The 22,217-nt window shown below is 37.3% G+C and overlaps 6 protein-coding genes and 1 non-coding gene across 10 annotated transcripts; 2 read left to right on the top strand and 5 right to left on the bottom strand.

Annotated features, from left to right (window-relative positions):
• On the bottom strand, positions 350 to 430 carry TRNAL-AAG. The gene has a single exon. It is a non-coding gene; the product is annotated as a tRNA-Leu (tRNA).
• LOC104734999 (cytochrome P450 78A7) lies at positions 2,108 to 4,307 on the bottom strand. The gene is made up of 2 exons (XM_010454708.2): positions 3,078 to 4,307; positions 2,108 to 2,938 (listed from the first exon to the last, which is right to left on the bottom strand). Exons 1-2 carry the CDS (start codon positions 4,071 to 4,073, stop codon positions 2,324 to 2,326), a joined length of 1,611 nt encoding a protein of 536 aa, XP_010453010.1. The 5' UTR covers positions 4,074 to 4,307; the 3' UTR covers positions 2,108 to 2,323.
• Positions 8,602 to 10,105, bottom strand: LOC104734998. Its single transcript, XM_010454707.1, has 3 exons — positions 9,934 to 10,105; positions 9,075 to 9,347; positions 8,602 to 8,765 (listed from the first exon to the last, which is right to left on the bottom strand). Exons 1-3 carry the CDS (start codon positions 9,952 to 9,954, stop codon positions 8,718 to 8,720), a joined length of 342 nt encoding a protein of 113 aa, XP_010453009.1. The 5' UTR covers positions 9,955 to 10,105; the 3' UTR covers positions 8,602 to 8,717.
• On the top strand, positions 10,392 to 14,679 carry LOC104734997 (putative pentatricopeptide repeat-containing protein At5g09950). 3 transcript variants are annotated; one of them, XM_010454704.2, is made up of 7 exons: positions 10,392 to 10,543; positions 10,645 to 13,619; positions 13,711 to 13,775; positions 14,012 to 14,087; positions 14,165 to 14,236; positions 14,318 to 14,483; positions 14,562 to 14,679. In XM_010454704.2, the coding sequence occupies exons 1-2, from the start codon at positions 10,529 to 10,531 to the stop codon at positions 13,600 to 13,602; spliced, it is 2,973 nt and encodes a 990-aa protein (XP_010453006.1). In that variant the 5' UTR covers positions 10,392 to 10,528; the 3' UTR covers positions 13,603 to 13,619; positions 13,711 to 13,775; positions 14,012 to 14,087; positions 14,165 to 14,236; positions 14,318 to 14,483; positions 14,562 to 14,679. The 3 variants fall into 3 exon arrangements, with proteins under 3 accessions (XP_010453006.1, XP_010453005.1, XP_010453008.1); XM_010454703.2 differs by having other exon boundaries at positions 14,318 to 14,679; XM_010454706.2 differs by lacking the exon at positions 14,165 to 14,236 and having other exon boundaries at positions 14,318 to 14,679.
• On the bottom strand, positions 14,743 to 15,354 carry LOC104737912. Its single transcript, XM_010458161.1, has one exon. The coding sequence runs from the start codon at positions 15,352 to 15,354 to the stop codon at positions 14,743 to 14,745; it is 612 nt and encodes a 203-aa protein (XP_010456463.1).
• Positions 17,077 to 19,998, top strand: LOC104734995 (ABC transporter F family member 2-like). 2 transcript variants are annotated; one of them, XM_010454700.2, is made up of 8 exons: positions 17,077 to 17,960; positions 18,026 to 18,367; positions 18,462 to 18,602; positions 18,698 to 18,877; positions 18,952 to 19,107; positions 19,193 to 19,294; positions 19,391 to 19,519; positions 19,601 to 19,998. In XM_010454700.2, exons 1-8 carry the CDS (start codon positions 17,169 to 17,171, stop codon positions 19,799 to 19,801), a joined length of 2,043 nt encoding a protein of 680 aa, XP_010453002.1. In that variant the 5' UTR covers positions 17,077 to 17,168; the 3' UTR covers positions 19,802 to 19,998. The 2 variants fall into 2 exon arrangements, with proteins under 2 accessions (XP_010453002.1, XP_010453001.1); XM_010454699.2 differs by having other exon boundaries at positions 18,695 to 18,877.
• On the bottom strand, positions 19,869 to 21,199 carry LOC104734996 (DNA-directed RNA polymerase II subunit 4). The gene is made up of 6 exons (XM_010454701.2): positions 21,052 to 21,199; positions 20,743 to 20,851; positions 20,572 to 20,649; positions 20,410 to 20,443; positions 20,252 to 20,320; positions 19,869 to 20,154 (listed from the first exon to the last, which is right to left on the bottom strand). The coding sequence occupies exons 1-6, from the start codon at positions 21,098 to 21,100 to the stop codon at positions 20,077 to 20,079; spliced, it is 417 nt and encodes a 138-aa protein (XP_010453003.1). The 5' UTR covers positions 21,101 to 21,199; the 3' UTR covers positions 19,869 to 20,076.

Below are 22,217 nucleotides of genomic sequence, written 5' to 3'. Positions count from 1 at the left end.
TTAACGCAATAATCAGGGATATGTTTATAGTGTAACATATAACAATAAGATACGACAGATATGCTTTGCTAGTAGGTTTTATACGCCGAGTAAATTATTATGGTTGTTCAAAAAAAGAACATCTTGTATATGTTTTTATTATTTAAGTTTTAAGTCAACGAAATAAAACCAGATATTGTTAATAGCTGCAGATACATAATTAGAGTTCGGTTGATTTTAGTGATTTGAGTTGCAGTTTTAAACGTACTACAAATGGTTTGACAACGATATCTAAGATTGATATATCACGGATATGAAATTAATTAATTACAGAAGCAACTAGACATAATTTTAAAATTGAAAAAGGAAATGTTGACAGTGGGATTTGAACCCACGCCCTTTCGGACCAGAACCTTAATCTGGCGCCTTAGACCAACTCGGCCATATCAACTTGTTGTTAAGTTTACATATTTTAAATATATAACTTATAAAACTGTAAACATTAAATAATGAAAGGAAAAGGGTAATAAATTGGAGGAGGTGGTATGGGCCAATGTCACCTGAAGAATTGTCGGCCGCCCCCAGCCACTAACTTTGAAGCAGTGAGAAGTCAGTGTCTGAAAATTGAATAGTGAAGAGATAAAGACACGAGCCAAGTTTCAGAGATACGACTCCATGCATAGGTTTCGGTGTCTTTAATTTTAGGAATACAAAAGTAGATCAGCGACGAAACCTATGACTTCTCCTCTACCTCCATAATTTACTTCTCTGCTTTTTATTTTCTTTTTCCTTTTTTTTCCTGTCATATACTTGTAACTTTAACCAAAGAGTACTTGTTACATTAATATATCTATCTGGCCATGTATGTTCACTATGATTTTTTCCGTGGGATGAATAGTCTAGACCTCAAAATGAATTAATCGAAATTACTCTTTTTCTTTTAGTCTCGTAACTTTTTTAATTGTTTTTCTCAGTAAATCGTAGAGTTAATTTGCGGATGTTGTTGTCATAACTGATTTTAAAACTTTTTGATATTATATAGTAGTCTATGTTTTGATTGATAAATCTACTCGACAACAAAATCTAATACCAAAATATTATGTCATGTAGATATCTATTCATTAGAGAAATAAACGGCAACGTCACCGTCTCTGGAATCCTTCACCACCATCATAGCTTACTACGGGCCTATTTATTTTTGTCCAGAAAAGTTAACAGATTTTGTCTTAACATGACAAAGTTATATTAGTTCAATATTGATTTTCACTTCCAAATTATTTTCCACCGACAGATCAAACACACCAAAAAAATACGTGTGTGTGTGTGTGGCGCCATCCCTGATCATTCAGAAACGTGATTCCATTGCTATTGCTCTAGTTCTATGTGATGTGTTCAATGGTTTCTCTCTAATCAATTACAAGATATAGATCTATTGTTCATTGTTTTTTATCAAATGGGCGTATATATGTTTTATCTGCTCTTTAAGGCAGCTTCACACTCCTTTTATCTTTAACTCTAATTTTATTCCTCCTTCCTTACCGATCGAGTTGTTAGTTAAAAGTTTGAGTCGGATTCTTTTAGTCAATTTGTAGGTTTGCCACCTTGTTCTCCACCGCTTTTATTTGGTATCTCTATATGTTTCTAAGTTGTAAATAAAGGTTGAACATGCATAATTTAACTTTGCCATAACGACGGGTTTGAGAAGAAACATTGTTGTAGACTAATGACTATGACAACACAAGTTTCATAAATATATAATTTATATACATTAATGACTACATGGACATGGTATCATTTGTATTGCCTCTTTCTCCTCCATTATTACAAAATGACAACATATCTTTGGATAGAAATCACCGAGTAGAGGCACCAAATTGATTTAGATCGTCCAATTCTTAATTATAGCACAACCCTCTCAGTGTTTTGTCCACGTCCCATCCGGTTTGTTTCTATATTGATTCCAAAATATCTCATTTTCGCAAGAAAACAAGTGCAAATATTTCGATATTTTTAGAAAATACGTAAATAGCTAGGTACGTACGGGTAGAAGAAAGTCATAGCAGTTCAAAAGACCAAAATTGATATCGTCTTAGCCATTAGTTTTACTCAATTCATTTTCGACCCACTAAAGATAATAGTACATTGATATTAAATAACTACTATATATATATATATATATATATATATATATATTTTCAACTCTCGATGGAATACAAAAAACGGCAAGCAATCTGCAATCCATACCTCACGACAAAAAACAAAAACAAAAACAAAAACGGAAAAGGAAAAACATTGACAAAAGTCAAAACCCTAAGAACTTTTTTTTTGTTTGTTTGTTTATAACTTAAAATATTTCCGTTACAACGGCACGTAAAGGATGCTCCATCTCACAAGAAAGCTTCAAGACCTCACCAAGATCAACTGGCTCGGTCTGGTCCTGACCCCACTCGAACCGGCGCACCAACTCAGCCACCCACCGAGTCACAGTAGCTAACCCCATGTTCTTCCCCGGACACACCCTCCTACCGGCTCCGAACGGCGCAAGCCTTAAGTCCCCACCACGAATATCCACGTCAGCAATCCCGGTGAACCTCTCCGGGTCGAACTTCAGCGGGTCGGACCATACCGTCTGGTCGTGAGTAATGGCCCACATGTTGACCATTGCAGTAGTTCCCTTTGGAATCACCATGCCGTTGCTGAGCTGAACGTCTGACGTTGAAAGACGAGCCCACGAAAGCAGAGGTCCAGGAGGATGCAGCCTTAGAGTTTCCTTCACTACTGCGTTCAGGTATGGGAGTTTTGCTAGGACAGCATCTGCCACGTCAGCGTCGGTGCTATCCCTCACAGCCGTAACGATCTCGTCCCGCAACTTGGTTTGAATGTTAGGGTTTAGTACAAGCTCAGCCATGGTCCACTCTGTTAATAACGCTGCTGTATCTGTTCCTCGAAAGATCATCTCCTAGAAATTACATTTTTAAAAAAAAGGAAATTTAAAAATAAGCACCAATAAATGCAAAAAAACATTACAAGTAGACCGTTACGCACATATATACCGTTAAATTTAATGTGACTACTATTTTAATTTCATACGAACTTACCCATAAAACGGCGATCATGTCATCTTCTTGGAGCTTCTCATCACCGTCTAAAGACAACAAGACATCAACAAAATCTCCTATGTCTCTTTTCTTCTCCCTGGTACTGACTCGGTGTTCGTCAATGATACTCTTGACGAGGGTTCTGATTCGAGGAACAAGATCTGAGCAACGTTGGTTTAAACGAATAGAGTCGTAGAAATAACCGAGCCATGGAAGATGATCGGACCAATTAAATGCACCCAAGAGCTCGAACCCTTCTCTAACCATTGATGTAAGCTCATCAAGATCCTCTTTCTGAGCCAGAGGGTCGTATCTTCTCCCAAAAACACTTCCCATGATGTTGTTCAAGGAGGCTAGTTGCAAGTGTTTCCTTAAAACGACTGATCCAGCGCCGTTTTGCTCCGCTAACACAGATTTCACCATTTCAGCGCAGTCTAGCTGGCGCCCAGCTTCGTGTGCTAAGATACGCCGAGGAGCGAATAGGTGAGTCGATGCGATCCTTCTTAACGTGCGCCAGTAAGCCCCGTTTGGTGCAAACCCTATGGCTCGGCTGAACATGAGACTCTTAGCGGACTGCTTAATCGGCCGGTCCGCGAAGTAAGGCGACATCAGGATCTCGCGAGCCGTGTTCGGCTCAGAAGCCACGATAACGGGCGTCGAACCAAGGCTGAAAGCCATAATCTCAGTGTTGGCTCGACTCCAAGCCATGGCGGCTAACGTCCGATGAGCCAAGCCGTGGCTGAGAGTGAAGAGACTGCCGAATACTGGTATGCCCCGAGGACCCGGTATCGCGACGCGACCCAACCGGTTACGCCCGTTCTTCCATGCGCCACCACCACCTCCGGCGAGAGCCCAAGTGAGTATGGAGAGAGAAACAAGGGCGAGGAAGATATAGCCGAGGACGGAGACATCATGTAGGTTTTGGGATCCAAAAACGGCAGGTAGTGCGATCATCCAGTAGCTCGTTTCTTTTGAAGCCAATTTCATCAACTCCATTTTTTTTTCTTTCTTTTTTTGTGGATGTACCTTTATTTTTACGTACGAACCAAAAGGTTTAGAATATAGCAAAAACTTTATATGAGAAGGTAAGTACTTTTTTTTCTTTCTTTCTTAAAGAGAAAAGTACTTGGAGAGGAACAATGGAGAAGTTGAAGGTAAAGGCATGTCTATATATATACCCACATGCATTTTTCGGCAGCGTTAATTAAATGCGTAATGCATGGGAAGAGAGAGACGTCGGTTTTGAAATGATTATATTTATAAGTAATGTTGATGTAAAAATCAAAATTATACTAGTATATATGGAGAAAATGGTATATAAGGTTAAAAATTCGGAGAGAATCACGTGGAGGGAGGAGGTGAGTCGCATGAATTAGTTTGGCGTTGGATGAAATGAAAGATATGTGTGTGCGAGAGAGGGCGTTATGATAATGAATTCCGCATTTTTATAAATTTATTCTTATTAATTAGCAATTTAATTTCGTTTGCACCGTTTTTTTTTCTTGGTTTTTGTTGTTTGCATCGATGTGAGTTAAAAGAGGATTCAATGCGAGGTTCGTTAAACGGAAAAAAAAAGAATATAATGAGTCCGCATATTTCGGCTTAGGTAATACGAGAGGACAATAATGAATGTGTTCTTTAGAGAAAAAAAGACTACGAATCGGTTATAGAGAGTGGGGATTAAGAGAGTTGTGACGTGCAACGAGAGACTTGCCTTAACTAATTATCTCATATAGTACTCCAACAGATTCATCCTTATTTCTGTTTATGACTTTTCAATAGAATAGCAACTAGCAAGCTCACGAGTTTGTGTTTGCAGTAGAACGAGTGTTTTTTTAAAATGAGAGTAGAATGGAATATTTGAGTGTTTTTAGTATGTACTATGTAGTTTTAAAAGTATATTAGATAATATATGTAGTTTTACAGTTAATATTTGATGAATGAGTAATTCTAAAGTTGGAGAGATAAGGTGACATTTTTTACAATCTAAGAAAAAAGTTGATGAAAGAATTAGGATAGCAAAAGGAAATATTTTAGGTTTTTGTCCATCCCAAGTCAAAAGAATCACACGACTGTCTAAGTCATTTATATACAATATCGCCTCGACAATTTTTGTCGTATTTAAAACGATATATTAAACAATAAATTTAGCGATCGATCGGTTATTAATATTTTTTATTTCATTAAATCAATATAAGTATTTAATCATTATAATATAATTAATTATGAATTAGTTTCATATCCTATTGCTATTTTGTTGTGTTATTTCCAGGGTTTATTTGAACAATGTTTTGATCGATCAATCGATTACTAATAAATTAGTTTTTTCGTTAGATCATTATAATATATCCAGTCAACGATTAATCATAATATCTTATCACTATTTTGTTACCGATTTTTTTTTCTTTTATCTTATTTAGGTGATATATTAAATAATAAATTTATTAGTTACTAATAAATTATTATTATTCATTAAATTATTTAAATATATTTTAAATTTTCATATTGTTACATAAAATAATGATAAAAATATTGATTGGTAAATAAAAGTCGTTGACCAGAAGTTTTTGGAAACAAAACGAGAAACTCACCAATTCATCTACCGCGAGATTCTCATATTTTTAAGAGAATGGCGTTTCACATAATAAAAATTGCCTTTACGAGAACATATAATCTTTAATACGAACAAGGACAATACAAAATCACATTAGAAAACCAGTTAACGTACCAAACGTCACATGCAATTTGTATGTTGCATATTTCTAGCTCGTCGTTTACCGTTTTTCTTTTCAGATAATCTTTTGTGAATATTGAATAAAAAGCTTAACAAATTGGTGAAAGTTAGAGGAATCCGGGGTACTGGAATCTTAATGGCCGAGGTTGGTAGACACTTAAATCATCCATTCTTCATGCTTAACATATTAGGTAAAAGGTTCGAATTTCAACATCTATCAAAATGTTAAATCTGTATGGAAAATAAACCAAAATGGATCGGTGCTTAATTATCATTTCGTTTTCTTTAAACTAATGTAATTTTTTAAAAATGGTCAAAGAAAAGAAAAAGTGTGAATGGTGAAGAAGGGAGGTTTGGCAGGGGATGGGGCGGTAGACAAATAGGAGTAAATGATAGGAGACATGAACCATCCCAATGTCCCCTTAAGTACATTGTACCTTTCTATATGCATCCTATACATTCGTTCTTTGTTTCACAATCTATTAAGATAGTATATGTATATCACAATAAAACTAAAACAATATAGTTTGCATCTTTATTGATCTAAGTAGGCTTTTTATATATATATTGTGTTGTGGAATATATTTCTGCGATGTGGCGGTGACAAATTTCACGTTAATTTAGCTTACAGTTTTGACTTTTGAATAAAATTTGAGAGCATTTTCGATATTCGAGGTTTACGAAAATTTAATGATACGTGACGGTAACTATGGTTTAAGGGACACGATAACTAAGGTATAAGCAGCAGGATCTCAGCAAACCCAAAATTATATAATTAATGTCACAAGTCATAAAAACCGTGACGAGAAATTTTCCAAAGAAAAAACTATCTTATGAATACTTTGACCTACCGACAAGTTGTATGCAATGTTGGTTCAAACGTGTCAGTGGAGATCAATAAGTTTTGAATGAGAGTCCGTCTGATATGGTCAGGACGTTTCAACTCTTCTGACATTTTGGAAGCAAGAATTGGAAATGGCTTTGGTCGTCCATATGTTTTTGTATTGTGTACGCAAGGGAAACAAAGTAGAGACATGATCAATGAGGATAAAATCAAATATTTGATCTAAGATTAGAACTTTTACTCCTAATTCAAGTACAGTTCATGATATTAAGTCCGAGATTTCTTATATTTGAATGACATATATTGACACGAAGTACATCAATGGACAATTCGTGGTGGTGTTCAAATCGGCTTATCCTGAAATCTTTGGACCCCCAAACCACTATCTAGCTAGTGGTCTATCAATAATTAACTTTTAATAAATCATATATGGTTTATATTTTCCATGTAGAGCATAGTTTATCACCATTGCGCTTACAAATTGGTTTTCAATTTTTCATAAATGGAACGAGAAATAACCCTAAGGCAGGTAGAGACATGAAAGTTGGGCTGTAACAAGACTAAACATATGATGTTGACAGTTGACAGTTTCGTCATCTCTCACGATAGTAGGGGCCAACTTATATTTAGGCAAAATATAGACATGTCAATTGGACTAGTCCGATCTCTGTCCAAATAAGACTAAAAGATAAGCATGTGTTTTCTTGTCTTCTTTTTTTGTTGGTTGCAATCAATGTAAATTTTTTACATTATCAATCAATATACTACTCATAGGCTACAAATCTAAGTTATTTCAACTGCAGAAAGTATATTTTTTTTATATAAAAAAACACCCTTAAAATATAAAACTGATATCGAGTTTCAACAAGAAAAAGAAAACACTATGAATCAAGATAGTGCAACATATGTGTGTAAAATTACAACCACCATCAAAATTTGTATACGGAGGATGTTGATATTGTTTATATAAATCAGAAAAGACAACTAATTCAAACCAAATGCTAATAAACTTACACTAAACATAGTTAAATTAAACGCTCGATAATTTAGTTTCTTCTTGTTTTGGCAAGTAGCTTTGTTTGTTTTGGGCTTTCAGGACCGTTTCAAACTTGGTCGAATTAAGCCCTCCAAAAAAAACTCTAACCTGTTAACTTCTATGCGTGAAGAGATCCTTTTTGGGCTATATAAGCTCTTTTAAACTACAAAGACAGGCTTATTTCTTTACCTTTTGTTGTCTACAGGCCCATGCGTGTCTCAGAGACAGACGAATGAATTTTCTGGACTAAAATCTCTTTGGCCCTTCTCATCCAATTTTATTCTATTTAGCCCCAGTAAAAAGCAAATATTATTCTTAATAAAAGTTATTAAAGGTTAAATATAATTAAATGAATATGTCTTCCAGTAACTCAGTGGTTGCGAGTTCCATGCACACGCGCGTGCGCCCAGGATTCGAATCCTATTATGCAGGGTGTAACTAGGGTACAACTAGAGTGCAACTAGGGTACAACTAGAGTACAACTAGATTGCAACCAGTAAAACTAGGGATATGAGGTGCAACTGGTACAACTAGGTGTTCGGACAAAATTATAAGCCTAATAATTAGACATCCCACTTGTTTGTATGTATCTTACAGTAAAAATCATCAAATGCTTTTGATGCCACGATCAACTAAGATTCGAAAAAGGAAATCACTCAAAATACTAAACAATGAACACAATTTTACTGAAGTCCAATTAACTCCACACAATGTTTATATCAAATCACTGTTTTGCTTCAAAACCTGCCATTTGCCATATGTGTATTGGAATGGCCAGTAATACTCTTAAGTCGGATCAATGTTCATGTTTTGCTTTTAAGTTAAAGCATACTAACTAGCTTAACTCTCCCCTAATCTTTTTTTTTATATAACAGAGAGCTATATATATATGCTTCCAAAGAAACAAAACAAGAAAGAAAAAGAGAAATGGATTGAAACATATATTAAAGGGTCATTACATTACATTTCCACATTCGAATCACACGAGTCAATAATAAAACTGCCCCTTTGCTAAAGAAGAAACCTTCAAGCCTTGACGCAGCAGTTGAAGCAGCTGAAGATGCTTCTCCTCGTCTGTTCCAAACAACCACACCAAATAAATCATGTTAGCGACAAGCAAGACCGGCTCAATAATATTATAATCAATATATAAGATATAGATTGCAAGAAAAAATTGGACCCTCTAAAGTATAGATAAATCATGTTACAAACCATGTGCTAATAATAATGACTCATACTCTAAGACGTCTTAATGACAATAATGCAAACCAAAATATATGATTAAACGCAAATGCAAATATTTGTGTCTTGAACTTGAAACAGTCTTATGAAAGAAGAAGCAACAAAAGGAAAAACAGAAAAAAAATGGAATTGGAAACTTACAGAAGGAGAATGTGGTTGGTGATGGTGGATGGGAGAAAACTCAGGTTGGTTTTGGCTTTGGATAGTGGTGAGTTTAGCAGTAGTTGAAGTAGGAGAGTCGGGTGGCTTAATGAGCTCATCCTCGTTGCCTAAACTGGCACGAGAAGGGTCTCTTTTGTTTTGTTTCCTCATCTCTCTAATCTTAGTGAAATCCATAGAGTAGTCAGGCATTGTTCCTCCTCCTTTTTGGTCCCAATCACCAAACTGTGGCACTGATAGCCACGGCGTGTTCTTCTGCAATAACAACACAAATATATTAACTAACCAAAAAGGTATCATATTTGATGCACAAGAGATAACGAAAACAGAGGGATATAATAGTATTTACAAAGCGATGCATCATGAGAGGAAGAAAGATGTAATTCTCAAAGAAACAAAAGCCAAAGTTCTTGACTTTATAGGACAAAATTACAAGCTTCGATTTAATCAACGATCAATAATAAAATCTGGGTAAAGTATGATCTTTTATTTACCAGTCCAATAAAGTTTCGGAATTTCCAACTAGTAGAAAATATACAAGTCTCTGCTATCGAGATGTGCAAATAATAAAAATAAAGGACGAAACTTTAAGAATATACTCAATTCTTTGGTTTTCCGATTACCAAGATACTGATTTTACTTTTAATTATATCGTTCAACAGTATCAGTAGGTGCTGGAGCTTGCTAAGCTCTTTAAAACAAAACCCCCATGTTCGATTCCCGACAAAAATCCAAACTAACAGATCTTGATTTATTAGTTCAAAAAAAAAAAGAAACAAAGTTTTAAAAACTACAGCAGCAGAAGAAGAAGAAGAAGAAGAAGAAGATGGTATATACGTACCTCTTTGCGATCGTCGTCCATATTGATGATTTCAATAGATAGAGAGAAACAAAAGAGATTAGTCCTTTTCTTTCTTTTAAGCTGCTGCTGATATGGTGGTTCCTAGCCAAAGAGAGAAGATGGAGAGACAATTTAAAAAGCTGCAAAGAAAAAAAAAAAAAAAAAAGGAAAAAGAGAAAATTTTGTGAAATTATTATTACAGCAAAAAAACAGCTCGATTTGTATTATACCCAATCAAAAGCATTTTTTAATTTTTATAATTATTTGTTGGCAAAATGATAATATAATTATATACGGAAAGTCCCAGGTAGTGTGTTGTTTAAATCACGAGAATGCCATTTGCGACTTTCTTTTTTTTTATCCTCTCCTTTGTTGTGTGTGTGATGTTGTTTCTTATCGGACCGTATTGGGCTCACTGACAAAGCCCATTAAAATAAAGCATAATTTGGAAAATCTCGGTACAGTGAAACGCTGTCGTTTTACGTCAGTTGACGTCACTCCACTGAGAGAGCTCTCTGTTTGTGTGTTGGTCGCGCGAAAAATCCAATTTTGTTTTCTTCTTCTGGGTTTATGATTTGATTTGGCTGCTCCTCTCATGTCGTTTCTAAACGTAAGTCTTCTCCATTTAACTAAACCATTTTTGGTCGATGTCAGATTACTGAGATTGATCATGACTTAATTGTGTTCCTCTTTCTTTTTTTTGTTGTTCAGAGCTGCGTTGTTGGACATAGAGGAGCTGCTAAACTCTTTCATTCCCGATTATATAAGAATGGTTTAGACAAAGAAGTCTACTTTTGCAACAATCTCATCAATGCTTATCTTGGAACGGGTGATTCCGTCTCTGCACGCAAGGTGTTTGACGAAATGCCTCAAAGGAACTGCGTTTCTTGGGCGTGTGTTGTTTCAGGGTATAGCCGTAATGGGGAACATAAGGAAGCTTTAGTGTTCTTGAGAGATATGGTTAAAGAAGGGGTTTTTTCAAATCAATACGCTTTTGTTAGTGGGCTTCGGGCTTGTCAGGAGTTAGATTCTGTTGGGACTCTTTTCGGAAGACAAGTTCATGGGCTGTTGTTTAAGCTTTCATATGCAGTTGATGCAGTAGTTTCTAATGTGCTCATATCGATGTACTGGAAATGTGGAAGGTCTCTTGGTTCTGCTCTCCGTGCTTTTAGTGACATAGAATTTAAAAACTCTATGTCATGGAATTCGATTATTTCGGTTTATTCACAGACTGGGGATCAGAGATCTGCGTTTCAGATGTTCTCTAGCATGCAGTGCGATGGTTCTAGACCAACTGAATACACTTTTGGTAGTCTTGTAACTACTGCTTGTTCTTTCACTGAACCAGACGTTAGTTTGCTCAAGCAGATCATGTGCACCATCCAGAAGTCTGGTTTACTCTCAGATCTTTTTGTTGGCAGTGGATTGGTGAATGCGTTTGCAAAGTCTGACTCATTAAGTTATGCTAGGAAGGTTTTTAATCAGATGGAAACAAGAAATGCAGTCACCTTAAACGGCCTAATGGTTGGTCTGGTAAGACAGAAATGGGGAGAAGAAGCAACGAAGCTCTTTATGGATATGTTTAGCGTGATTGATGTTAGTCCTGAGTCATACGTCATTCTCCTGAGCTCATTTCCTGAGTATTCTCTAGCTGAGGAAATAGGTCTGAGAAAAGGCAAAGAGGTTCATGGACATGTAATAACTACTGGCTTAGTTGACGTTATGGTTGGCATTGGGAATGGACTTGTTAATATGTATGCTAAGTGCGGCTCAATAGCTGATGCTAGACGTGTTTTCTGTTTCATGATGGAGAAAGATTCTGTCTCCTGGAACTCCATGATCACTGGTCTTGACCAAAACGGCTGTTTTCTAGAAGCAGTGGAACGCTACCAAAGTATGAGACGACATGCAATATTGCCTGGAATTTTCACACTGATAAGTTCACTAAGTTCATGCGCAAGCTTGAGGTGGGCAAACCTAGGACAGCAGATTCATGGAGAAGGCCTCAAATTAGGGCTTGATTCCAATGTTTCGGTTTCAAATGCTCTTATGACACTGTATGCAGAGACTGGCTATCAGAATCAATGCTGTATGATATTTTCCACCATGCCAGAACCAGATCAGGTGTCTTGGAATTCTATGATAGGAGCTTTAGCTAGTTCAGAAGGGTCAGTACTCGAAGCTGTGGCATATTTTTTGAATGCGCTTCGAGCGGGACAGAAACTTAACAGGATAACCTTTTCAAGCGTTCTCTCAGCTGTGTCATCCCTTTCATTTGGTGAATTGGGGAAGCAGATACATGGGCTAGCGTTAAAGTACAATGTTGCAGATGAAGCAACAACTGAAAATGCGCTCATAGCTTGTTATGGGAAGTGTGGGGAGATGGATGGGTGTGAGAAGATATTTTCTAGAATGTCAGAGAGAAGAGATGATGTAACTTGGAACTCAATGATCTCGGGGTATATACATAATGATCTCCTTCCTAAGGCTTTGGATCTGGTCTGGTTTATGTTGCAGATGGGTCAGAGGTTGGATAGTTTCATGTATGCGACGGTTCTTAGCGCGTTTGCCTCGGTTGCAACGCTAGAGCGTGGCATGGAAGTGCATGCTTGTTCGGTGAGAGCTTGTCTAGAATCTGATGTGGTAGTTGGGAGTGCACTTGTTGACATGTACTCCAAATGTGGAAGACTAGATTATGCTTTGAGGTTTTTTAACACAATGCCTGTAAGAAATTCATATTCTTGGAACTCTATGATTTCGGGCTATGCACGACATGGGCAAGGAGACGAAGCTTTGAAGCTTTTTGCAAATATGAAGCTCGATGGCCAAACACCACCTGACCATGTTACATTTGTGGGAGTCTTGTCAGCTTGTAGTCACGCCGGTTTGGTTAAAGAAGGGTTTGAGCACTTCAAATCTATGAGTGATTCTTATGGCTTAGCTCCTAGGATTGAACATTTCTCATGTATGGCTGACTTGATAGGCCGTGCAGGTGAACTTGATAAGTTGGAAGGTTTCATTGATAGAATGCCAATGAAGCCTAATGTTCTCATATGGAGGACTGTACTTGGGGCTTGTTGCAGGGCAAACGGTCGAAATGCAGAACTAGGGAAGAAAGTAGCAGAGATGCTTTTTCAACTGGAGCCAGAGAATGCTGTTAACTATGTGCTACTTGGTAACATGTATGCTGCTGGAGAAAGATGGGAAGATTTAGTAACGGCGAGAAAGAAGATGAAGGATGCTGATGTGAAAAAGGAAGCTGGTTATAGTTGGGTTACCATGAAGGATGGCGTCCATATGTTTGTTGCTGGGGATAAGTCACACCCAGACGCTGAATTGATTTACAAGAAGCTCAAGGAGCTCAACAGAAAGATGAGAGACGCAGGTTATGTGCCCCAGACAGGATTTGCCTTGTATGATCTAGAGCAAGAGAACAAGGAAGAGATCCTGAGCTATCATAGCGAGAAGCTCGCTGTAGCTTTTGTTCTCGCAGCTCCGAGGAGCTCTACGCTGCCAATCAGAATAATGAAGAACCTCAGAGTTTGCGGTGATTGCCACTCTGCCTTCAAGTATATATCAAAGATCGAAGGGAGACAGATAATCCTAAGGGATTCGAACAGGTTTCATCATTTTCAAGACGGTGAATGTTCATGCAGTGATTTCTGGTGATACCATGAGTCTCCAAGGTATAAAGATCATCAAACTCAAAAAGAAATTCCTTTTAAATGATTCATTCATGGTCGTTCTGTTTCTTGAGATGATATTACTTGGATGCAGCATTTATTGGCTTAAACCATTGTTCTTTCCTCTGCTGGGATGCGAAGTTCAGATACATCAAATCAGTGAGTTACATACAACATGTGCATTTCATTATATATTAAACTTAAAATTTGTCTATCCAGTTAAAACTCTTTTCCAACCTCGAAAAGATGTGTGAAACAGCTCACGGCTCACACTATTCACTGGAATTTTTCCAATAACAGTGACCTCAAAAATCTTGCTCAATTACGATAGCAGAATCTTGGATATAGTTATTGCATTTTCTTTATAAACTGAATGGCTCTTCCCTTCTGAATAGGTGAGTTGTGTGTTTGAGGAGCTGCAAGTGCCGCTCAAAGATGGAATTTTCTGTTCTTGAGGTTTACACCAACGAGGTATTATTTATCATGTCTTTACATAAAAAGATCTTTAGCTCTCTGAAAGATCACACTTTAACTTACTCTGAATATAGATGCAGGTTTTTGGTTAATCTTGTTAATGAGGCTCTAAGAGTCTCTATGTCTTGCAATAGGCGATGAAAATTGTAACTTACTATTCCTTGTGGATTCTATTGCGCAGCGCTCCAAAGTCTGAATTGTGAGTCACATATATTATGTTTTTGCAGTTGCCTCATGAAGGTTCTCGATGGCGAGTTAACTTTGTAAATGCTGCCTTTATCCTGAGGGTGTTCGTGGTGTTTGTCATACAGACGTTCAAGTTATCCGCTTCGCCTAGTGGCTGCTTCTGTCTTAGCTGGAGGCTTCCACCGCTCAAGGAAATCGAAGACAGCGGTAAAATTCACTAAGCTTCTTCTTTTTTTCTTCTTATTCACTAAAATTGTCACCGTACCCTTTCTGTTCTTTATATAGGTATCGACTATCGAGGCTTTGGCTCGACAGAAAGATCCTTCCTAAAATCTATTGTTTAAGCGTGTTTTGTAATGATAAATTTTGGATAAACAAATAAAAGATGACATGATTTATTAGATTGCATCAAATTCTTTCTAACCAATACATAAAAAAAAATTAAGCATTACATGTAACGAACCGATCAATATAAAACTCCAAGCGGGACTTTGCCTGAGGAAGACCGTTTCAGGATCCCCGGACCCAACTCCAAACCACCATAATTCCATTTTTCGATAGTATTACTTAGAACCAGTCTTTGACTCAACATTTGAACCGGAGGATTTCTCCATTTCGGAATCGGACCGGTTATGAACAACGGCTCAACCAACGATCCAGCTTCAATGACAGCTTGCTGGAACTTACCGTTCTCCGGCAAGACTCTTCCGAGTCCTATAATCTCCAGCACAAGGGTCTCAAAATCTTTCCTGTTCTCAACACCCATCTGGTTCGGCCGGAAGCTGTAACAATCAGAATCGTACGTCTCCGGCGAGGAATAGACAGTTGAGTTGGACACGAGATCCATCGACGATGCTGAATCATCGGAGAAGTTATTGTAAATATAGTTTTGATGATCGTCTTTGGCTTCTGAGTAATAATAGGGTATTTGTTGTTCTTCAGACAAGAAAATGGTGTTGAAGTATTCCTGTAGTCTGGAGAGTTCGGCGAGTGAATGTTTCAGATGTTCTCTTGCTTCGTCTCTTTCTTGAACAGCAAGTCTCCATAGATGAACAAACTGCAGAGTTTCTTGGTACATTTTTTATATATCTTCTTGAGAAAAAAAAATGCTCTGCACAAAGATGATTATTAATAATTCGTATATTATTGGAATAAAATATACTAAAAGAAACATATATACCTCAAAATCAAGATCTTTCACGCCAAACCATCCATGAGTTTCAACGATCTTTTTGTTGTGAAAATTGTAAATCTAGAACGATGAAGAAGAATTAAGAAATATAGGGTTTCATTTATATATAAGACGCTAAAATCTATACATTAACTAAGAGTGTGTGTGCATTTATATTTTATAACTAGTATTTTAGTGTTCTAATTTAATGTCCCTAAATTGTAATGGAAAGACTTTATATGTTCTTATCGAGATTGTGATTATTGGAGAGGATCCTATTGATTCACTTTCACTAGAATATCGACATATAGGTGATTAAGTTATTGCCAACCTCTATATAAGGAGATGAGACATTCTAATCAGGGAAATATTATATTCAGAAAGTAAAGTCGAGAGAAAAATCGGGCAAGTGAATCCCACGCGCGGCGATTTTTCTCTTTCAAAAGCCTCCTTCTTCTGATCACAACCTCGTGCGCCGATGCCGGGTCTTCCGTCAATTCCGGTGGCGGTGAGGACCCTCCGGTCCATGGTTCTTTATTCGTGACTTGTTGCATCATCCCGGCGAAGCTGTTGGACGAAATCAAGGGAGCGTGGAGAGGAGAAGCATCCGCGAGACGCTGACGGTAAAGAGCTCTACCGGAGGTGTTGCTACGTGGAGCGGAAGAGGGAGATTCACGGCGAAGAACGAGAGAAGAGGGTAGATAGATCTGGAGATCGGAGATTCTGGAGGTTTCACCGGATTGGTTATGATAGGGGAGGTAATCTCCGATCCGGTGAAGCTAAGCCACCGTCGCCGGTCCTCTTATCTACTCCCTGCTGCCTCTCTCTCTCACGACTGAGCATGGATCCTCCACGACAAATGACAGATCGGATCTCTTCCTCCTTCTCAAAACGGTTCTACGGTGGCGGGATGGCAAATGGATCTTGGATCACCATCTCCATTCGGTTACCGTCGTCCAGGCTCACCGGAGGTCCTGTTCCGGTCGAGTATCCGCAATTATGGATGACGGCTGCAAAACGAGTTCTTCATTTGTAGATTAGGGTTTCACGTAGTGCCGATTTAATCCCATTGTTGTAATCCGACCGGTTTTGTTTTTCCAACGGTTTAGTCCGATTTGATATAAACGAGTTGGACCCTTTGGGATTTCTGTATGGACCTACTCCAAAAATAGCCCACTGAACATTATATTTTTATAATTAAATACCTTTTAACAAATAAAAAAAATATTATATTCAGAACGATGGTTCTTTCTCTTAAGAGTAGTGGTATAGATTAATTACTTTAGATTTTTTACGATTTCGACATAATACTTTGCGGCTCTTTTTAAATACTAAGAGTTAATTTTTCTTTCCTTGTTTGATTTAGCTGAATAATTAAGGAAGAATTAATTCACGAATCACCAAAAAAACATTTACTAGGTCTTGATAAGAGTTGGTATTGTAAAAGTTGAAATTATCATCATGCCTACTTTTTTTTACCTATTGTAAAACCGGTGACGTGGTAATCTAATCAGTGGCTATTTAGTTTGGCACGTGGGAGTTTATGAGCCTTGAGCTTCACATGCATACGTGTGTGTTTGTGACACTTTGCTCACACGTTATAGAAGCCTCGAGAGGTCCTTTTGCAATTCTTGTTCTGTTTTTGTTTGTTGTCTCAAAAGTACATTTTTCACAATCGGAATTGTTCTTTTGGATCATTTAATGTCTATATTAGACCAAAAATGGGATTAACGACAAATCTCCATAACCTAAACCTTCGTTCTGCCTTCATCTTCAGTCATCCACTTCGTTGCCCTACACCATTCACCTTGAAACTCTCCTCTGTTTCTAACCCTAGACGAGTAATCAATGATATCAGAGCCCAAGTTTCTACAACCAGCTCCAATCCAGAGCTTGAATCGCTCTTCACGACCGAAGATCACGATCAGAAGCGGATCAGTAAGCAATCAAATGGTGCGTCTTCGATTTCGTCAGGAGTAAGACTTGAAAACATTAGCAAGAGCTATGAAGGCGTGACGGTGCTAAAGGATGTGACTTGGGAAGTGAAGAGAGGTGAAAAAGTAGGGTTAATCGGCGTCAACGGTGCGGGGAAGACGACACAGCTCAGGATCATCACGGGTCAAGAGGAACCTGACTCGGGAAACGTGATTAGAGCCAAACCCAATTTGAAAGTTGCCTTTTTGAGTCAAGAATTTGAGGTTTCTATGGGGAAGACAGTGAAGGAAGAGTTCATGAGTGCGTTTAAAAAAGAGATGGAAGTAGCAAGTAAGCTTGAGAAGTTTCAGAAGGCGATTGAAGAAGCTGTTGATGATTTGGAATTAATGGGAAGGTTACTTGACGAATTCGATTTGTTGCAGAGACGAGCTCAAGAGGTTGATTTGGATTCTATCGATGCGAGAATCAGTAAGATCATGTCTGAATTAGGGTTTGTGTCGGAAGATGCTGATAGGCTTGTGGCTTCGTTTAGTAGTGGGTGGCAAATGAGAATGTCACTTGGGAAGATTTTGCTTCAGGTAACAATGAGAAATAGTGATTCTTTTATCTCTGTATTGAAGCTAATGTGTGATTATGTGGGCAGAGTCCAGATTTACTGCTTTTGGATGAGCCAACGAATCATTTGGATCTTGATACTATTCAGTGGCTTGAAAGTTACTTGAATAAGCAAGATGTGCCTATGGTCATTATATCACATGACAGAGCGTTTCTTGATCAGTTATGTACCAAAATTGTGGAAACTGAAATGGGAGTGTCGAGGACTTTTGAGGGTAATTACTCTCAGTATGTGATTTCCAAGGCAGAGTGGGTTGAAGCTCAGTATGCTGCTTGGGATAAGCAACAGAAAGAGATCGAAGCAACAAAAGATTTGATTAGTAGGCTAAGTGCTGGAGCAAACTCTGGTCGAGCTTCTTCAGCAGAAAAGGTAAGAAGAAGTAGCAGTAAAATTTAGTACTTATGAAGCAGAGATGTGTGAAAAGTGGAAACTTACTTCTCTTGATTCTGTTTATTATAAATAGAAACTGGAGAAGCTCCAAGAAGAGGAGCAGATAGAGAAGCCATTTCAGCGGAAACAAATGAAAATCAGGTTTCCGGAATGTGGATTAAGTGGAAGATCTGTAGTTACTGTTAAGAATCTAGAATTTGGCTTTGAGGATAAGGTGATATGGTAGCATTAGACTAACACTGTTTGGATATTCCTTTCATTGTGTGTTTGAGGTCTTGTGTTTTAATCTGTGTGTTCTGATGCTAGCAGAAGTTATTTAACAAGGCAAATATAGCTATAGAGAGAGGAGACAAAATAGCTATTATTGGTCCGAATGGGTGCGGTAAAAGTACACTATTGAAACTGATTATGGGTTTGGAGAAGCCTATGAGAGGTGAAGTGACACTCGGGGAGCACAATGTATTGCCAAACTACTTCGAGCAGAATCAGGTTAGTTTTGTAAACGAAGAAAGGCTTATTAGAGGAATCAGAAATATGGTTTTACTCACTTGTTGGCTATATAGGCAGAGGCTCTAGATTTGGATAAAACTGTGATTGAGACGGTTGTTGAAGCTGCTGTAGATTGGAGAATTGATGATATTAAAGCTCTTCTTGGTCGCTGCAACTTCAAAGCTGACATGATGGATAGAAAGGTCTCTCTTTTGAGTGGTGGTGAGAAGGTAAAATATTTCCTGTTTCTATCCTCAATATAAACCTTATATTGTCTCATTCATGTTCTTGATCGCCATTTTTATGCGGTCATAGGCACGCCTTGCATTCTGCAAATTCATGGTGAAACCATCCACTCTACTTGTGTTGGACGAACCCACCAATCACTTAGACATACCTTCGAAAGAAATGCTCGAGGTTTCTAATCATACTCTTCTATTTTCTGTTGGCCAAATTGTTTCCTGGAGGTTGAGTCACTTTACTCTCTGATTCTCTGATTCCTTCTTTCATCAGGAGGCAATAAGCGAATACAAAGGCACAGTCATCACAGTCTCTCATGATCGATACTTCATTAAACAAATCGTTAACAGAGTAATTGAAGTCAGAGATGGTGGTTTAAAGGACTATACAGGAGACTACAATGTAACACAATCCCTATCTTAGTTTCGTCTTTCATTACTTTTGCCAAATTTATTCATCTTAGATTGTGCAACTGTTTCTTAGTATAACCTGGAGAAGAATGTGGAAGCTAGAGCAAGGGAGTTGGAGAGGGAAGCAGAATTGGAAGCAAAAGCTCCAAAAGTGAAAGCAAAGTCAAAGATGTCAAAGGCTGAGAGAGAAGCACGGAAGAAGCAAAAGATGAAAGCGTTTCAAGCTTCTAAAAAGAAGTCGAAGTCCAGCAAAAATGCCAAGAGATGGAATTGAAAACTTTACAGTTCACACATTGCTTTAGGTGTAGTATGTATTTAGTGTTATACATTACTCAATATAGTGAAAAGGAATTGTTATATATTTCATTGAAAGCTTGGATCATCCATTGTAAATTGCATTCATTCAACAAGAAGGTATCATTCCAGAGTTTCTGGGAATGAGAAAGCTAATATAATCTCAGACATGGAAAATTAACTCCAGAGATATTTGATCAGACATCAGCTAGAAGGTACTTGTTCTTAGTCTTTAGATCTTGAGAATCTTATGCACTACTCGAACCTCTTCACAAGGGAGAGATCATTGAGCATCTTCTCAATTGCTTCATCATCATGAGCTCTTCCTTTTGTCTACACAAAAGAGAAGCTTAACATCATCTCAAAAGTCCACTGACATAACAATACTATCTATCCTTTTGAATAGTAGAAAAAGTATAAGTTTTTTTACCTTAAGAGAAGGAACCATTGCAACAGCTTCTTCAACAGTTTCAGGACAAAGATTACCAAGAACACAGAGCTGTTCAATAACGAACAATGCAATGTTTTAAGTCTTCTGCCGACTTAATTTTAAACAAAAATCCAATCTCAAAAGATTTAACATCTTACCTCAAACTCAGTGAGTTGATGTCTGCTCAGAATTCTATTAAAAGTTGAGTTAAGGTAAACATGTTACGGTAATGGGGGAATTAAGACGAAAACATGTCAAAGCAAAGAGTGGTTAAAAACTATGAATCAACTAAATTAAGTCAGAAAAAAAAAAGAGGATACTCTCGAACTTGTCTAACAGCATCAGGATTCTTGTAGCGGCTGAATCGCTTCACATATTGTAAGGACTTCTCAAACACTCTGCAAGGAGAAACTTGTTCTTAGTCTCCAAGATCGAAAGCTTAGATTAATTCATAATTGCAAATATACAACTTTAAAAAAAAAAAAACTTACTGAGAAACTTGATTCATAGGATCCTCGGAGACTTGCTGAAGCTGTTCATACTTGTGCTCAAGGATCAACGAGACTTCACAGTTCATTAAGCACTTTGCCTTCAAAAACTCTTTTTGTTGTCAAGAGAAAAATAAACCCAATCAGTTACGGTTAGAAATCAATAAAGGTAAGCTCAATTACAATTCCAGAAAGAAAAACTTCAAAAATCGTATCGCATTAAAGATCAATTCGATGAGACAAAACAAAAAAAACCCTAATTTTGAGAGTATACAGTCGTGGATACGGAGAAGAGAAAAATAGAGAAAGTACCATCTCCGATCTTGAGTTCGGCGGCGTTCTCTTCTTCTTCTCCGGACATGGCGATTATCAATGAGGCAAATCGAACCCTAAGGTTTTGTTTTGTTTGGGTTCTGTATAATAACGGAAGCGAATAGAAGTTGTAGACGAAAGAAACAATTTATTCTCGTTCACCGCAGTTTATGTAAGAAAAAAGTAAATCTTTATAACTAAAAAATAAGCAAAACCCAAAAGAGGTTAATCAGGTAAATTGGTAAAAGAGAAAATAACGGATTATCCTAATTTATGTTGGATTGAAATTATGACGGTGTTATATTATTGATTTATTTATATTGTAATATTGCATATGTTTAGATGATGGAAATAGATAAATACAGAGAAATAAACGTAATTATCTCGTAACGAAAATTAAATTTATTAAAATAAATGTAAAATCATATTACAAAAGGAAATAATATTTCTCCTAGCATTAAGATGAAAAGAAATTAAAAAAATATATATATGGTTTCTTTGCCACCATGAAGATAGCTCTCTACATCAAAAATAAAAATTACAACAAGTTGGGGTTTATGATTGATCTAAACGGCCCCAACATAACTCCAGTCGGCTCGAGTCCAAACTTTTTGTTGTGAATGATCATCTTTGCTTCTTCCCGACCAATCTTGCAACGACGACAATGACAATACTGCTCCTCTCCATATTCATCTTCATCTTCAGTCTCATCATCTTCATCATCATCGTCAATGTTTTCCAGTTGTCGGATCTCTGTTTCCATTAGTTTTCTGAACATTTGAGTAAGAAGCTCGTCTTCCTTGAACAAATTCAGAAGAGAGAATATGAGTTCTTCTCCTTGTATACCCCGGGACTTGAATAGTTTCATCAGGCCCATGTATTGATCAAATTGCGGTTGACTTAGTCTTTCTCTGATGAACTTTGTTATACACACAAAGCATTCCTTACATTCGACTTCGGTCAAAGTCTCCCCTGTCTTCATCTTCCTCATTATTTCGATAGACACGACCATGTTTTTTTAACTTTTTTTTTTCTTTCTCTGCCTCACGATTTTCGAAGAGTGAGCAACCTATTTATAATGAACCGAGTAGTTTTTTTTTTTTTTTTTTTTTTTTTTTTTTTTTTTTTTTTTTTTTTTTTTTTTTTTTTTTTTTTTTTTTTTTTTT

This window comes from Camelina sativa, chromosome 13 (assembly GCF_000633955.1).
Source record: "Camelina sativa cultivar DH55 chromosome 13, Cs, whole genome shotgun sequence".
NCBI lineage: Eukaryota > Viridiplantae > Streptophyta > Magnoliopsida > Brassicales > Brassicaceae > Camelina > Camelina sativa.
The sequence above is the reverse complement of the archived record's forward strand: the minus strand, read 5'-3'. Positions and strand labels throughout refer to the sequence as shown.